Raw genomic sequence first — 17,222 nt, forward strand, 5'->3', positions numbered from 1 at the left:
TCACGAGGTCAGGAGATCGAGACCATCCTAGCTAACACGGTGAAACCCCGTCTCTACTAAAAAAATACAAAAAAAAAAACAACTAGCTGGGCGAGGTGGCGGGCGCCTGTAGTCCCAGCTACTGGGGAGGCTGAGGCAGGAGAATGGCGTAAACCCGGGAGGCGGAGCTTGCAGTGAGCTGAGATCCGGCCACTGCACTCCAGTCCGGGCGACAGAGCGAGACTCCGTCTCAAAAAAAAAAAAAAAAAAAAATACAAAACTTAGCCAGTTGTGGTGGCAGGCACCTGTAATCCCAGTTACTTGAGAGGCTGAAGCAGGAAAATCGCTTGAACCCGGCAGGTGGAGTTTACAGTGAGCCGCGATCGCACCACTGCACTCCAACCTGGGCTACAGAGCAAGACTCCATCTCAAAAAAAAACAAAAACAAAAACAACGGACCATGGCCCAAAAGCTTGCACACTGAGGGGATAGCACACATGGTCTCTGGGGATTTGGGGGTCCCTTGACAGTGATTCTTATACCCCACCCTGCCGTTAGGAACACTCGCTACCCCCAGTGCCCACCCTCCTGAGAGGGCATGGGGGCCTTCAGTAGGCTGGAGGTCCTTTACGGCCCAGACACCTGTTGGACAGGGTGGAAAAGGCGAGTCACAGACAAGGGTCCCTGTCCACAGTTTGATACGGGCTGCCCTTTACCCTCATGGTGGACGTGTCTGCTGGGGCTTTGTACCCCAGTTTGGGCAGATGGGACATGGGCTCACCCACCAGCTATGGGGTCTCTCCATTGCTGCTCAGACGCCAGGTCCCAGGTTGCAGTCCTGTGATGGCGGTACAATCTCTCCCGGCAGATCTCCCAGGTCTGCCAGCTGTGCCAGCAGTCCCCCCGGCTCTTCTCCAACCACGCAGCACAGCTGCACACACTTCTGGTGAGTAACCCCATGACAGCACCCCAGGAGAATCCAGAATGTTCCCAGTAAGTACCTAACCGGATCCAGAACGTTCCCAGTGAAGAACCCCCTGACAGCACCCTAATCAGAATCCAGAATGTTCCCATAGGTAATCATATAACCTCCCCAGGCAGGATCCAGAATGTTTCCAGTGAGCATCTTGTCCCACCCCACACTGGCTTGGGTCTGAAAGCGGGGGACAGTGAGCATATTACCTGCATCGCAGCTGGCTCGACAGTGAGCCATTATCATACTCCTCCAGGGCAGCCGTGTAGGCCCCGTTCGCACTGCATGTGTCTCTGATCTGAGCCCCCTTCCCAGGGGCCGGCCCTGATGACAGCACATCTTCTTCCAGGGCCTGTACTGTGTCTCTGTCAACTGCATGGACAACGCGGAAGCCCAGTTCACCACAGCCCTGCGGGTAAGGTGCCGGCCCTCCTTGCTGCTCGGGGCGGGCCACGCTTCTGAGTAAGGAGTCGGGCGTGGTCTGTGATGAGGACAGCAGTCGCACTAGGTCAGCTATGCAAAGCCGCAGCCCCAGAGGCAATGCACCGTAGTCAGCCCATGCCAGCCTTGGCAGTGATGCGCTGTTTATCTGGATAAGGGACAGCTATGGGGCCAGGGTCTTCCTGAGTTGACCCCAGGGCAGACGTGAGGGAGAGGTGCGACGTGTCCCTGGACACCACTTCCAGGCCTGAGTAGGAGCTTTTGTGGCAGCCACCCCTAAGGCTGGATTGGCTCAAGTGTCAGCTGACGACTTAGAGCCACCCTGGGTTCAGGGCTCCCATGGGGAGTGGTGGAGCTGGGCCATCTCACAGGTGGTGCTTTTTGGGCAGTGGAGGACTCCTGGTCCTGCTGAGTCGGGGAGGGTGAAGCAGCTCCCCAGGCTCCTGTCTGCAGATGGGGAAGAAGGCTAGTGCCACATCCTCACGGAGCGCCCCAGCCCAGGACTGGACCATCATGTCCCCACCTCAGCCTCAATCTCCTCACAGGAAATGGAGGCTGTGGACGCTTTTTTCCCGATGGTTCTAGGAAGGGCCCTGAGGAGCGGTGTCAGGGAGCAGGGGCTGCTCTGTCTGCCACTCGGGCAAGGTCACCAGGGAGTCCTGCGTGCACGCTGACTGTTGGACAGAATTCCCCTCCACGGCACCGGTGCCCACAGGCCTGTGGGTGCTGCCACCCCTGCCACTGGCGTCAGAGGTGCACAGGAGCCCTGATGTGCAGACAGCATGCTTGGGAGGGAAGGGCCGACTCGGCACCCACTCCTCCGCTTCCTTGCCTCACTCTCCGGACTCTGGCTCACTCTGACTACAGCAGGGCCAGGACCCTCCTTGTGGCCCTGCCATCCTGCCATCTCCGTCTCCGTCTCACTCCCCACAAGTGGTTGCTGTTGCTGGTTTGGTTCCACGTCAAAGTTCCCAAGGCCACATACCCTAAGAAGCCAAAAGAGAGCCTCTTTTTCATGGCCCACCCAGGAGTGATGGAGCCAGGATGCAGCCCCAGCCCCACTAACCCCAAACACACGTGCCTCCTGTGGCCCCTCAACAAACATCCCCCACTTTGCTGAGTCTCAGAGCATCTGTGCTTGCTTGATTCAGAAGATCCTCTGGGCCTCCTGGGTGTGTGCCAGGAGGGCATCTGTGCAGGTGGGGTCTGTGCTTCCCTGGCTCACTCCACCTCTTGCCCAGCCCCACTGGGAACCAGGGTCTAGGCAGGGCTTGAGCCACATAGATTGGTCCCTCTCTTGACGATCTCCTTTCCCAAGAAGAGCCAGGGACCATGACCCATCCACCACCTGTCATCAGCAGCATTTCTGGCCTCTGACAGCGTCACCTACCTCTGGAGCGGGGCCTGTGCTGGCCCCCTCTGGGACAACAGCTCCCCTCTTCCCCACTTCCCCCCATGAAGAGTGAACCCCGCCCAGGACCAGCATGTGCCTTGATAGCAGTGGACACCTGGGTCCCCCAGGTTGCTGGCTCTGGCCTGGAGGAAGGGTCCACCAGGTCTCAGTCCTGACAGACAGCAAAAAATGGGCCAAAACCCAACATGTTCTGAGGGTGGGATCGGGGTGGCTGGTTTTCCTCTTCTCTGTTCTCTAACTGCCCCGTAACACAGACGATGATTTTATAATGAGAAGAATTAATAGCTGTGTTACCCTTGAGTTTAGGAGGCAAGGCAAGTGTGTTTGAAATGAAAAAAACAAGTCTTTTCCAAAGTAGTCTCCGTGGAGATTGTGGGTGGCTCTCACACTGCCACATGGGTCACAGCGCCTGACCCAGCCCCCTAATGTCCCTGCCTCCCATTCCAGCTCACCAACCACCAGGAGCTGTGGGCCTTCATCGTCACCAACCTGGCGAGTGTGTATATACGGGAAGGAAATAGACACCAAGAGGTAGTAGGTGACATGCTTCATGTTCGGTATCCTTTCTCTCTGTTCTCTTCTTTTTGGGGAACCAGGGGATTGTCCTGGGCACCAGCACATCTCAGCAGACCCCAGGGTGTTCACCTTTTGAGGGATGGGCAGCACCCGACACAGAGGCACACAGGGCATCCCAGAGGTGAATCAGGGGCTATGGCCGGGAGAGGCCAGGTCTGAGACAAAAACATTCCCATAACTAAGCCAGGCACAGTGGCTCACGCCTATAATCCCAGCACTTTGGGAGGCTGAGGCGGGCGGATCACAAGGTCAGGAGATCGAGACCATCCTGGCTAACACGGTGAAACCCCATCTCTACTAAAAATACAAAAAAATTAGCCGGGCATGGTGGTGGGCACCTGTAGTCCCAGCTACTCAAGAGGCCGAGGCAGGAGAATGGTGTGAACCCAGGAGGTGGAGCTTGCTGGGAGCCAGAATCGCACCACTGCACTCCAGCCTGGGCGACGGAGCACAAGACTCCTTCTCAAAAAAAAAAAAAAAAAATTCCTGTAGCCACAGAACACTCTTCTCCATCACAAACCAAGTTGTATGAATCCCTCAAACAAAGTCTTGTAGCCCAAGCTTTCTGCTCTAGGATGTCGGCCAGGCCTTGAGGCTCAGTCCTAAGGTGCAGCAGCCAGGGCACGTTGTCCCCAGGTTGTACTGATGCCACTGCAGGGTCAGGGGCACTCACTGGCTGCAGTGTTGGGTGGGGACGCCCAGGTTGCTCTCATGGGCTTCTGAGCCAATGTTTGCATAAGAGTCAGATTCCCTCTGCAGTCCCTCTCAGCCCTGGGATCCCCACACAGTCCTGGGATCCCCCTCAGCCCTAGGATCTTCCGTCAGCCCCAGGATTCCCTCCTCAACCCCGGGATCCCCTCCTCAACCCCGGGATCCCCTCCTCAACCCCGGGATCCCCTCCTCAGCCCCGGGATCCCCTCCTCAGCCCTGGGATCCCCTCCTCAGCCCTAAGATCTTCCATCAGTCCTGGGATCCTCTGTCAGCCCCGGGATTCCCTCCTCAGCCCTGGGATCCTCTGTCAGCCCCAGGATTCCCTCCTCAGCCCTGGGATCCTCTGTCAGCCCCAGGATCCCTGGGATCTTCTGTCAGCCCCGGGATTCCCTCCTCAGCCCTGGGATCCTCTGTCAGCCCCGGGATTCCCTCCTCAGCCCTGGGATCCTCTGTCAGCCCCGGGATTCCCTCCTCAGCCCTGGGATTCCCCTCAGCTCTGGGATTCCCTCCTCAGCCCTGGGATCCCCCTCAGCCCTAGGATATCCCTCAGTTCTAGTATCTCTTTCACCCCTGGGGGTCTACCTCCAAAGTGTCTCAGGCCAGGTGCTGTGGCTCACGCCTGTAATCCCAACACTTTGGGAAGCCAAGGCAGGAGGATCACTTGAGGTCAGGAGTTTAAGACCATCTTGGGCAACATAGGGAGACCCCCATTTCTACAAAAAGTTTTTTAAAAACCTGGTGTGGGGTTGCCGGCCTGTGGTCCCCACTACTCGGGAGGCTGAGGCAGGATTGCTTGAGCTAGGGAGATTGAGGCTGCAGTGAGCCATGATCGGGCCACTGCCCTCCAGCCTGGGCAACAGAGCAAGAACCTGTCTCAAAAGAAAAAGAAAGCCCAGCCCTGGCTGGGTCATCTGATGCCAGATGTGGGCTCGCAGTGTTGAGGAGGAGTTTGGCTCCCCTGTGCCTGTGCAGCCAGAGGGCATCTAAATTATCAGGTCACACCCCCATCTAAGCCTCCTGGGGTCCCTGCACCTCCAGAGAATCCCACCCACTCACCCCCAGCAGCCCACAGGGCTCACGGGCCCCAGCCTGCCAATCTACGCACTGCCAGGCCAGCCCTTCAGTGCCACTCTGACCATATAAAGGCCTTCTGGACGCCCAGGTCCCTGTCATCTACCACAGGACAGGGTGGCACAGGCAGGGCTGGCTGAGGGCGTGAGAGTCTTGCCCCGGCCCTTCTCACCAGAGGCCGCTGTTGCTGGTCAGTCACCAGGCTTGACCTGGGGGCCACAGTCCCTATGGGGGTGTAGAGAAATCCCCATGCACTGCAGTGCGTCTTGGGGACCTTTCTCCTGTGAAGATGCAGAATGGTGCTGACTAGCTCTTCTCCGCCTCCTCCCCCACTCAGCTCTACAGTCTGCTGGAGAGGATCAACCCAGACCACAGCTTCCCTGTCAGGTGAGCCACTCCGGGCACCACTCCACTCATGGCCTAGGCTCCCCATGCTCTTGGGATGGGGCCCCCAACTGCCCCTTGCGCCCTGACACCCCATACCCCTCCTCGCAGATAGTCTGCAGCAGGGGGCTCTCAGAAATCCCCTCCAGCTGCCCACCGCTGTTCTGTAAACGTTCTTTCTCAAAATCCCCACCCCACGTGGCACTGCACTCTCCCTGCAGCTCACACTGCCTCCGAGCGGCTGCCTTCTACGTGCGTGGGCTCTTCTCCTTCTTCCAGGGACGCTACAACGAGGCCAAGTGAGTGTGGGGCAGGGGGCAGCGTGTGGTCCGTGCTCAGAGTAGCCCAGGCCCCATCCTGCAGGCGTCAGCGCCCTCATTCTCCTTGTCAGGCGATTTCTGCGGGAAACTCTGAAGATGTCCAATGCCGAGGACCTGAACCGGCTCACAGCCTGCTCCCTTGTGCTCCTGGGCCACATCTTCTATGTGCTGGGAAACCACAGGGTGAGTACCCTGGGCTGGGCTGCTCGCTTGGGTGCCTGTGGGGCTTGGCTGAGGGACAGGAGCTGGCCAGCAGTTTAGGGGTGGCATGGCACTGTTCATCCTATGCCCCTCGAAGAGCACGTCTAGGTGGATACCCTGACTCCCACAGCCTGGGCAGGCAGGGCCAGGGGAGCTGGGTACCCACAGAGGGTGTGGGGGCAGTCAGGAGGCCTGATGGGTGTGGCCTCAGACATCAGGCAGGCAGAGCCCCTGGGCTCGGGGAGCTGAAGCCAGAACCAAAGCAGCTGCCCTGAGCTAGTGGGGATGACGCAGGCACCCCATCCTATGTGTTGACACCCGTGGGGCAGAGAGGTGCCTCCTCTCAGTCAGACTCCCAAACATTTCATTCTTGCCCAGCATGCACAGTGTCCTCTCAGGGTACAAGTGGCCCTTGGAGTTGGTCCCCACCCAAGGTCAGCTGGTGTCTGGTGGGACTGGCCACCTCAGTCCTTCTTGTCAATTTCTTGCCTACTCTCACCCTCCTGATCTCACGAGGTCTTGAAGTTTTTTTTTTTTTTCAGACAGAGTCTCGCTGTGTTGCCCAGGCTGGAGTGCAGTGGTGCAATCCTGGCTAACGGCAAGCCCCACCTCCCGGGTTCACGCCATTCTCCTGCCTCAGCCTCCCAAGTAGCTGGGACTACAGGCACCTGCCACCACGCCCAGCTAATGTTTTTATATTTTTAGTAGAGACACAGGGTTTCACTGTGTTAGCCAGGATGGTCTCGAACTCCTGACCTCGTGATCCACCTGCCTCGGCCTCCCAAAGTGCTGGGATTACAGGCGTTAGCCACCGCGCCCAGCCTGTTTTTTTTTTTTTTTTTTTTTAAGAAGATACTTTGGGCAGGCACAGTGGCTCACGCTTGTAATTCCAGCATTTTGGGAGGCCAAGGCGGGCAGATCACCTGAGGTCAGGAGTTTCAAGACCAGCCTAGCCAACGTAGTGAAACCCCATCTCTTACTAAAAATACAAAAATTAGTGGGGCGTGGTGGTGGGAGCCTGTAATCCAAGCTACTCGGGAGGCTGAGGCATGAGAATCACTTGAACCCAGGAGGCAGAGGTTGCATTGGACTGAGATCATGCCACTGCACTCCAGCCTGGGCAACAGAGTGAGACTCTGTCTCAGAAAAAAAAAAAAAGATATTTTTGTGCCAGGCATGGTGGCTCATGCCTGTAATCCCAGCACTTTGGGAGGCCGAGACAGGTAGATCACCTGAGGTCAAGAATTCAACACCAGCTTGGCCAACATGGTGAAACCCCATTTCTACTAAAAATACAAAAATTAGCCAGGCCTGGTGGTGCACATCTGTACTCTCAGCTATTCCAGAGGCTGAGACAGGAGAATTGCTTGAACTCAGGAGGTGGAGAGGTTGCAATGAGCTGAGGTCGTGTCATTGTACTCCATCCAGCCTAGGTGAGAGCAAGACTCCATCTCAAAAAAAAAAATTTTGGTCAGGCACAGTGGCTCATTGCTTATATCACTTTGGGAGGCGGATGGGGAGAATCCCTTGATCCCAGGAGTTCAAGACCACCAGCCTGGGTAACCTAGCGAGACCCTCTTTTCTTTGAGGCCAAGTCTCACTCTGTCACCCAATTTGGAGTGTAGTGGCACGATCTCAGCTCAGCTTATGGCAACCTTCGCCCCTTGCAGGCTCAAGTGATCCTCCCACCTCAGCCTCCCAAGCAGCTGGGGCCACAGGTGTGTGCCACCACGCTCAGCCATTTAGGTAGAGACCAGGTCTCCATGTTACCCAGACTGGTCTTGAACTGCTGAGCTCACATGATCCACCCACTTAAGCCTCCCAAAATGCTAGATTACAGCATGACCCACTGTGCCTGGCCCTAGAGATGCTATCTCTTAAAAAAATAATAATATTTTCCAGCCAGGCACAGTGACTCGAGCGGCCTGTAATCCCAACACTTTGGGAGACAGAGGTGGAAGGATCATTTGAACTCAGGAGTTCAATGTCAGCCTGACCAACATAGTGAGATCCCATCTCTACAAAAACCAAACAAAAAAATTAGCCGGTGTGGGAACTCATGCCTGTGGTCCCAGCTAATTGGGAGGCTGAGGTGGGAGGATCACTTGAGTCCAGGAGGTTGAGGCTGCAGTGAACTGTGATCATGTTACTGCACTGCAGCCTGGACAACACAGTGGGATCCTGTCTCAAAAAAAAAAAAGTTGTTATTTTTCTAGATTATAAAATATAACATGTTCATAATTAAAAGGTTGAGAAGCAAAACAAAAAAATAGCATGTCTCTGTCATCCATCCCTTCCTGCTGCCCACCCCTTCCACCTGGAGATTTTGCTTGTCAGCCTGTTTGGTAATTTTTTTTTTTTTTTTTTTCTTGCTCTGTTGCCCAGGCTGGAGTATAGTGGTATAATCTCGGCTCACTGCAACCTCTACCTCCCAGGTTCCATGGATTCTTCTGCCTCAGCCTCCCAAGTAGCTGGGATTATAGTCACACGCCACCACACCTGGCTAATTTTTGTATTTTTAGTAGAGATGGAGTTTCACCACGCTGGCCAGGCTTGTCTCAAACTCCTAACCTCAGGTGATCTGCCCACCTTGGCCTTCCAAAGTGCTGGGATTACAGGCGTGAGCCACTGGGTAATTTTATATTTGCCTTTCTCCACACCACTGTATTGGAAGCTTTTTTTTTTTTTTCTTTTTTCCTTAATGGCAGTGAGTGTTTTGAAGCACCATCTACTCTGTAGTTTAACCATTCTCACTGTAGCCATTTCCACAGGATAGGTAATGCAGGATGTGTGTCTTGGCTTATAAAGTTTCACGGGATCTGAGGGCTCCCTCAGTGTGGATGCTGTTAACAAACCTGGTGCCTGCCCTTGCCCACCGCAACACACACACACAACTGTGTGGTAAGCCTTTGCAGAGGCCAACGAATGGGCCCTGCAGCTCAGGCCCTGGTGGGCCTTGGCCTCAGTACTGGGGATGCCACCACCCCGTCAAAACCTGTAGCTGGCTCCTTCTAGAATGTGCTGCCACCCTGCCCTCAGCCTCTGAGCACAGTGAGGGCTGTATGTCCCCATTGGACAGTGCAGGTGGCCTCGGGGTATGTCAGATGGGCTCAGGTGAGGGCCCAGGGGCCAAGAAGAGCTTAGGATGCCCTGTCCTGAGCCTGTTAGGCTAGAGTGTCCACACGAGCGGGACACCCCCCAGGATCACTCAAGTCTTCAAAACCAGATTCTGTGGGGTACCCCAAGCTGGCATTGGGAGAACCTACCCAGGAGCACTGAAGGAGGACTCTCCTTCCCCAGGCTGCTTTCAGACAGAGGCCCTTGGCTTTCTGCAGAGAGGCCATCCCGGCTCACAGTAAGCCAGGCCTAGTGGAAGAGAGCAGTTTTTCTTGCTGTGAGGTGTCAGAAGGGCTTGGTGAATTTTAAAAAGCTCCAAGACCCACTTGGAGCCCACTTTCAAGGTGCAGCTACAGGGCAGCATAGAGTTGTTGGGCTTTGCGTCTCAGGAGGAGCATCTCTGCACTCTGGAGAAGTATTTGGTGGCATCAAAGCCAGTTCTCAGGAGTCGGTTTTGGGGATGTGTCCATCTTGACTTCCCAAGTGCTCCCTGGGCTGCCAGGAGCTACCATCTAGGGAATTCTCCAGGCCTTACCTGAACCCCACATCTAGGCTGACAGGGCTTTGAGTCCTCGACCCAGACAGGGTCAGCCCAGCACTGCTGGTCGCCATGTAGGCTGTGTAGCACAGGCTCCTGTCCGCCGGCTCCAGGCCCTTGCCATAGTGACAGGGATGGGCATTTATGGGCCCTGATGGCTCTTACTGAGCTCTTCCTGCCACATCCTGAGGATGCTAGGGCTGCAACTGGGGTGGCCCTGTGCAATCACCAAGCGGGGATTCAGGATTGGAGGATTCCTGAATGCTGGTGCCCCCAAAGCCCCTACGTGTCTGCCGGGGCCTCCCACAAGAGGCAACTCAATTGTGGAAGACAAACCGGAGAGGCTGCTGCCCCTCTCAGAACCTGGAACCCAGAACCCTAAACGAATCTTCATTTCTGATCAGCCCCCATTGTGGGTCCAGGGCTAACTGCCATCAGTGCTTTTTCTCCGCTTGAAAAGGTAGAAGCCCCCAGAGTTGTCCATTGGCCATGCTCCTGTGAGTAGGTACCTGCAGAGCCAGAAGTGAGGGCAGTTTGTTTTTCAGTGATACTTCAGAGAGGGCCATTTGAGATGGGCTCTGAGGTAAGCATAGGAGTTCACCAGATGCAGAAGGATGTCACAGCCTGGGCTGGGTTCAGTAGGTTATCCCCACCCCAGCCTGGGCTGGGTTCGGCAAGTGGGTTCCGGGCTCCTCACTCCCCCTTGCTGCTCTTGATTGACAGGAGAGTAACAACATGGTGGTACCTGCCATGCAGCTCGCCAGCAAGATCCCGGACATGTCGGTACAGCTGTGGTCGTCAGCACTGCTGCGAGGTGAGTGCAATGGCCACCCCTCTTCCCCGGCCCCAGCCTGGCCCTCCCGAGAGATCAAGGCTGCTGGGCACGTCCTGCTCAGCCTTAGCTCGGACTAGGCCTCCGTGGGCCACAGCCCCAGTTCTAGCATGGGTAGGGAGTGCTCCTCAGAAGACCGTGGTTGAGGGCAGTGGGTGCATTTGTGGCATCCACTTGACTCGGGGTCTGGTTCAGTCTCTACAGGACCCAGAGGGTGAGACTTGGTATCTGGTAGACTTGGGCTGTGAGCCTCGCTTCTTCCCAGGAAGGCAGACAGCAGCCATGCCTATTGGGCAGGGCTGGCCAGCTTGTTCTGGGAGCAGTGCGGGCACTCAGCGAGTATCAGTGCTGTTACCGCAGCTCCCCCATTTCCAGATTACGAAACTGAGGTCCAGAGACTCCCCCAGGGCCCTGGGGAGGTGACAGGAGATGGGGTGCTCCATGTGCAGTGGGCTGCCTGGGGCTGCTGCCTCAGGATGGGCGTCAGACGTCTGTTTGCCTGAGGGTTGGCCATAGGCTCCCTGGAGTGCTGGCGAGAAGCCTGGCATTGGGCTTTCACTGCCCAACCAGCCCTGTTCTGCCCTCTGAGAGCAACTGGCGCATGGTCTTTGTGATCCCAAGACAGGGCTCAGGGCCAGTGACGTGCCAGGCACCCAGAGATCCACTGGTTCAGCTGAGACTTGACCTTGGGGCTCCATCTGCACCAAGTGGGAGGGCCTGGGCAGTGACAGGGCAAGGTGGGTCCCCATGTTCATGTCTCACTCTCAGACCTGAATAAAGCCTGTGGGAACGCCATGGATGCCCATGAAGCTGCCCAGATGCACCAGAACTTCTCGCAGCAGCTGCTCCAGGACCACATTGAGGCCTGCAGCCTCCCCGAACACAATCTCATCACGGTACGGGTGTGGGTGTGAGGATGGGATCGGGGACCAGCGGGCTCCCCACCTGCAAGAGGAAGGGGGCACCTTGGCTATATTTCTCTTTGTCCAACAAACCCTAACTCAGCCTCGGGAGTGCCCTCTGGTGGGAGAGATGGCCACGGGCACCCCCACCCTAGCAAGGGACACAGGTGCCTCCTCGGGGCCCAGTGGACTGGGGCGTGGAGAACAGAGTCCCGGTTGGGTTAGCAGCCCAAGGAGGGCAACATTCCCACCTCTCCTTCCCTGGGAACGGCCCACGGTGTCTGACTCGCATGTCCTGTCTTTCCCACAGTGGACAGACGGTCCACCCCCTGTGCAGTTCCAAGCTCAGAATGGACCCAACACCAGCCTGGCCAGCCTCCTGTGAGGCCTTGATGGGGCTGTCCAGCTCCACAGGGCCTGCGCGTGTCCGGCTTCCACCCAGATGGCACTCAAGCCTGCCCCCGAGGCGTGCTTCCTTCCTGACTGTCTCTAGAGCTTCCAAGTTCTGGGAATGTGCGGGGCCAGTCCCTGCCCTCCCAGGAGGGGTGGCAGCCGTTCCCACCTCGCACCAGGACCCCCACTGCAGAGGCTCACAGGTGGCATACAGGTGCTGTCCCTCCAGAGCCATCCTTCAGAGTGGACCTCAGTGCCAGTCGTGCCTCTGCATCTGGGTCACGTCGGCCAGGAATAGGATACAGGCCTCCAGCAGGTCCTAATCCTATGTGCCAGGGCAGGCGGTGCCCCAGGGGCACCGTGCCTGACTCTCCATCGCCCAGGCCTTGATGCCGAGCAGGAGTAGAGTGTTTCCTCTGCTCAAGGCAATTTCCAGAGCCCAGACACCCGTTTCTGGCCTGAATTTGGAGGAAAGAAGTAATGGCCCACGTGTGGGACGAAGCACAGATCCCAGCACTTTTCCCAGCTTTCTCTCCAGCGTTGGTCCCTGCAGCAGCTGGGGCCTCTGGTCAGGAACCCTCAGGGACCCAGGAACTCAGCTTCCAAACATCTGCACCTTGACCGGACTCGCCATCCCACCGTGGGGGTGCAGGTGATTGTAAACACGGGTGTGCGGTGAAGATCTGTGGAGCTGGAGCTGGGAGCTGAGGCTCCTGTTGCACCGGCCACCTTCCCCCATCTTGTGGCTGCTGACGGGCAGGAAGCGGGGGAGTGGGCTTCTCTCCCAAATTGAAGATCACCTCCTCAGCTAGCTTAGAGTGCATGGCACGGGCCCCCCGCCCCCCAGATCTGGAGCCCGGGGACTTTCTTCCTGGCAGATCTGTGGCCTTTCCTGCAAAACGTCTGTAGGCTCAGCCTCTTGGTCCCCCACCCTGCCGCCTCGCTTTCCCTGCTGGGTCTCTGGGGCATAGTGTGAAACCCCCACCCTAGCGAGGCCCCAGGGAGTCTCCGCTGGGCCCAGACAGCAGCATTTGGTTGTATCCACTTTTCTTGATAATCAGGAGGTGCCCCAGTGGTCACAGTGTGGCATTGTGAGTTGGGGGGTCAGGGGTCAGGACATCAGCAGCAGGTATCAGGACTCAAGACACCATCCCCTCCAGCTTCTGGGGCCTAGGAGCCTCTCCCTGCTGCAGGGAGTGGGGGTCCTGCTCAGCGGGGTAGGTGGTGGTTTCAGGTCTTGTTACCCTCGCTTGGTGGAGCTGCCTCTGGGAGCTTCAGCGTCTGTGACTGAAGGGATGCTGGATTGCTCAGGTCAGCTGCTCAGGGCTCCCAGGCTAGGTGTGCCTTAGCCACAGGCAGGGCTGCCAATAACCCCCTTCCTCACTGGCCACTACCTGACATCAGCACCAGTGACAGGCTGGTCAGAGGGCAGGGCTGGTGAGGGTTTGTCCTAAAAGGACCACCACCATCTCTGAGTCTCCAGGGGGAGAGCCTGGCCTTGTCCTGTGCTACCCAGGGCTGCCCCCAGGCCCGTGAGGCCAATAGGAGAGCGTGTGGCACTGACCCACAAGCTGTCCCTGTCCCGTCTTCCTCCTGAGCCATGGCCTCTGCTAGCTCCATCTTGAAGGAGCCCCTCAGATCCTCCCCTACATCACTGAGATGCCACCACTTGTGTCCACAATGTGCTCCTGCCCACCTGGGTCCCGCACTGTCTGACCCCTGCACACCACACTCATGTCACCACGGCGTGCATCATGTTCATCCCCATCTATTTATTTAAGCCTTTCTTTGCTTGTAGGGCATTTTATATGTAGAGCAGTTGAAAACAGAACCTCAGAACTTAACATCTGTCCTGATGTTAAAGTGCTTTTCATGACCACCCCGTTATCTATGTACATGTAAAGTTAAAGGATGAGATCTTAAGTTTACAATTAAAAACTCAGTACTCGATATTTAATATTCTACTCGAGCTTTATGGAAGCCAAATCGTGTGTGCGTGTGTGTGCGTGTGTGCAAGCTTTGAACCTCCTTCCACGGCCACATCTTCTGATGACACAAAGCTTTTGACAAGTACCTTCCTGTGAGTCACTCAGCGCCTCATAGTGTCTCATTCAATTGCAAGAATAGAGGCCAGACACGGGGGCGCATGCCTGCAGTCCCAGCTAACTGGGAGGCTGAGGCAGGAGGATCACTTGAGCCCAGGAGATTGAGGCTGCAGTGAGCATGTTCGCACCACTGCACTCCAGCCTGGGTGACGGTGAGACTTTGTGTCAAAATAAATAAATAAATAAAACGAAGGCAGACAGCAAGTCCCTGAGGACACATCACACAGTCTCCTATAGCTGAGTGTCTAGGAAGAAATAAAAACTCCAGACCCTTCAGTGGATGAGGACAAGGAGGTCGCCGAAAGGCATTCTGTTGACAGATGAACAGCTGAAAGCTGGCCAGACCCTCCTGTATGCCTCTGCCCTTGTCCTGTGGCCTGTGGGTTGAGGAGGTCTGACGAGGAAGCCACCCACAGCAGGAAGTGAGGCTGCCGTGTTTCCTTCAGACAGCTGTCTTTCCCCAGCTCTGTCCCTATAGTTGCCTGCCGGTGGGCGAGGGTCCTCTCCCTGGGAGAAGCACTCCCAGCCCCGTTTATCAGAAGCAGGCAGGGAAATTGAAACTGCCACCCAAGCAGCATGGTGGCTCAATTTGTTGGTTGCGTTGTCAGTTGTCTGTTTTGTTAAGGTTTTTAATAAGTACGTTTGGCATAATGTCTTTTAATGGGTTTGTAATATCGTAATGGTTTTAGCAGCCTATAACTTTTCAGCTGGTGCTTTTACTTAGGGAAAAAAAGACAATTTGTAAATACAGAACATTGTTTAAAAGAGGTAACCATAGAACATAGCTTCCTGTTTGTGGATTTCGTTTCCTATATATTCAAAGTAAAATGACTTACAGGAGCCACGTGCTGTGTCTTTGTTGTTTCCTCTGTCCCCTTTGTGAGCCATCCCAAAGATGGCTGCCACCCTCCCTGCCATGCCCACAGGGGCCCCCTCTGTGGCAGGGTCTTCAGCATGAGGATGCAGCCCCCAAATCCTGAGCTAGATGACATGATGGAAGCCTGAGTCCCTATCCCCTCCACTGATCATTTTCCTCCAGCCTGGCCTTGCCTAGAGAGGAAGGAACCGCATGTTCCATCAGCATATGAGGCCTTCAGCAGCCTGCTCCTTGCATCCTCCCAGCCCTCCCAGGGGCAGACTCCCCCACGCACCCAGGTGTCCTGGTCCCTGTGTTCTTTTTTTTTTTTTTTTTAAGACGGAGTCTTGCACTTTCGCCCAGGCTGGAGTGCAGTGGTGCAATCTCTGCTCACTGCAACCTCCACCTCCCAGGTTCAAGCGATTTTCCTGCCTCAGCCTCCCAAGTAGCTGGGATTACAGGTGCCCGCCACCGAGCCCAGCTAATTTTTTGTATTTTTAGTAGAGACAGGGTTTCACTGTGTTAGCCAGGCTGGTCTTGAACTCCTGACCTTGTGATCCACCCACCACAGCCTCCCAAAGTGCTGGGATTACAGGCCTAAGTCACCGCACCCAGCTGGTCTCTGCGTTCTTAGAGGGGACCAGCCTCCGTGCTCCTGGGAGTGAGGGGAGTTATTTGCCCAGATTTTTTTGTTTTGAGGTGAAATTAACTTAACATTTAACTGTTTTTGCAGGTTGTGCTGGCTTACGGCACAAGGCAGGAGAATGCCTTGAGCCCAGGAGTTCAAGAACAGCCTGGGCTATATAGTGAGACCCAGTCTCTACAAAAAACATATTAAAATTAGCCAGGCAACCAGGTGCAGTGGCTCAAGCCAGTAATCCCAGCATTTTGGGAGGCCGAGGTGGGCGGATCACTTAAGGCCAAGAGTTGAGACCAGCCTAGCCAACATAGTGAAACCCTGTCTGCTAAAAAGTAGAAAAGCTAGCTGGGTGTGGTGGTGTGCACTTGTAGTCCTGGCTACTTGGGAGGCTGAGGCAGGAGAATCGCTTGCACCGGGGGATGGAGGTTTCAGTGACCCAAGATCCCAATACTGCACTCCAGCCTGGGTGACAGAGTGAGACTCTCTCTCAAAAAATAAATAAATATAAATACAAACAACAAAAATCAGCCGGTGTGTTGGTGTACACCTGTAATCCCAGCTACTTGGGAGGCTGAAGCAAGAGAATTGCTTAAACCTCGAGGCAGAAGTTACAATGAACCAAGATCACACCACTGTACTCCAGCCTGGGCGACAGAGTGAGACTCTTTATCTCAAAAAACAAAAATATTAGCCAGGCATGGTAGTGTGTTCCTGTAGCCCCAGCTGTTCAGGAGGCTGAGACAGGAGGATTGCTTGAACCCGGGAGGATATAGTAGAGTCAGAGTCTTCCTCTATTTTATATATATATATATAATATTACTGTATGTAAAGTGGACTGCTCAGTGGTATTCAGTACATTCACGGTGTTGCACAATCATCATCTCTATCTGGTTCCAGAACATTTTCATTTTCCCAAAAGGAGATTCATCCCCATCAGCAGTCCCTCCTCATTCCTCCTCCCTCCCCAAGCCCCTGGCAACGACTAATCTGCTTCCTGTCTGTGGATTTGCCTGTTCTGGACATTTCATATCAATGAAATATCATACCCTGTGACCTCTTATAGTCTGGGGTCTCTCAGCACCATGTTTTTGAGGTTCATCTGCACTGTAGCATGGATCATTGCTTCATTCCTTTTACGACTGAATAATATCCGATTATATGGATGGACCAAACTCTGTTTTTTTTTTTTTTAATCTGGTTTTGTGTTGTTTTTTTTTTTTTTTGAGACGGAGCCATGCTCTGTCACCCAGGCTGGAGTGCAGCAGCTTGATCTCAGTTCACTGCAACCTCTGCTTCCTGGGTTCAGGCGATTCTCCTGCCTCAGTCTCCTGAATTGCTGGGACTACAGGCGCACACCACCATGCCCAGATAATTTTTGTATTTTTAGTAGAGACGAGTTTTCACCATATTGGCCAGGCTGGTCTCAAACTCCTGACCTTGTGATCCACCTGCCTTGGCCTCCCAAAGTGCTTAGATTACAGGCATAAGCCACCATGCCTGGCCTTTTTTTTTTTTTTTCTTGAGACAGGATCTCACTGTATAGCCCAGTGCAGTGGTATGATCTCAGCTCACTGCAACCTCCACCTCCCAGGCTCAAGGGATCCTCCCACCTCAGCCCCTCAAGTAGCTGGAATGACAGGCACGCACCACCAGGCCAGTCTAATTTTTCTATATTATTTTAGACAGGGGGTTTCACCTTGTTGCCCAGGCTGGTCCTGAACTCCTGGACTCAAGCGATCTGCCTGCCTTGGCCTCCCAAAGTGCTGGGA

At 55.2% G+C, this 17,222-nt stretch overlaps 1 protein-coding gene across 2 annotated transcripts in view; it reads left to right on the forward strand.

Moving 5' to 3' along the window:
* MAU2 (MAU2 sister chromatid cohesion factor) overlaps positions 1-14,801 on the forward strand; it is a 37,019-nt gene extending 22,218 nt beyond the window's left edge. The window contains exons 11-19 of one of the 2 annotated variants that reach the window (XM_011925871.1): positions 848-925; positions 1,302-1,367; positions 3,255-3,341; positions 5,503-5,552; positions 5,771-5,848; positions 5,941-6,052; positions 10,449-10,539; positions 11,326-11,453; positions 11,770-14,801. In XM_011925871.1, coding sequence (XP_011781261.1) covers positions 848-925; positions 1,302-1,367; positions 3,255-3,341; positions 5,503-5,552; positions 5,771-5,848; positions 5,941-6,052; positions 10,449-10,539; positions 11,326-11,453; positions 11,770-11,844 — 765 coding nt within the window. In that variant the 3' untranslated portion in view covers positions 11,845-14,801. The remainder of the gene's footprint in view (positions 1-847; positions 926-1,301; positions 1,368-3,254; positions 3,342-5,502; positions 5,553-5,770; positions 5,849-5,940; positions 6,053-10,448; positions 10,540-11,325; positions 11,454-11,769) is intronic. The other variant, XM_011925872.1, reaches the window with a different exon arrangement.
* The last annotated feature ends 2,421 nt before the right edge of the window (positions 14,802-17,222 follow it).

This window comes from Colobus angolensis, unplaced genomic scaffold (genome assembly GCF_000951035.1).
Source record: "Colobus angolensis palliatus isolate OR3802 unplaced genomic scaffold, Cang.pa_1.0 Scaffold66, whole genome shotgun sequence".
Taxonomy (NCBI): Eukaryota; Metazoa; Chordata; class Mammalia; order Primates; family Cercopithecidae; genus Colobus; species Colobus angolensis.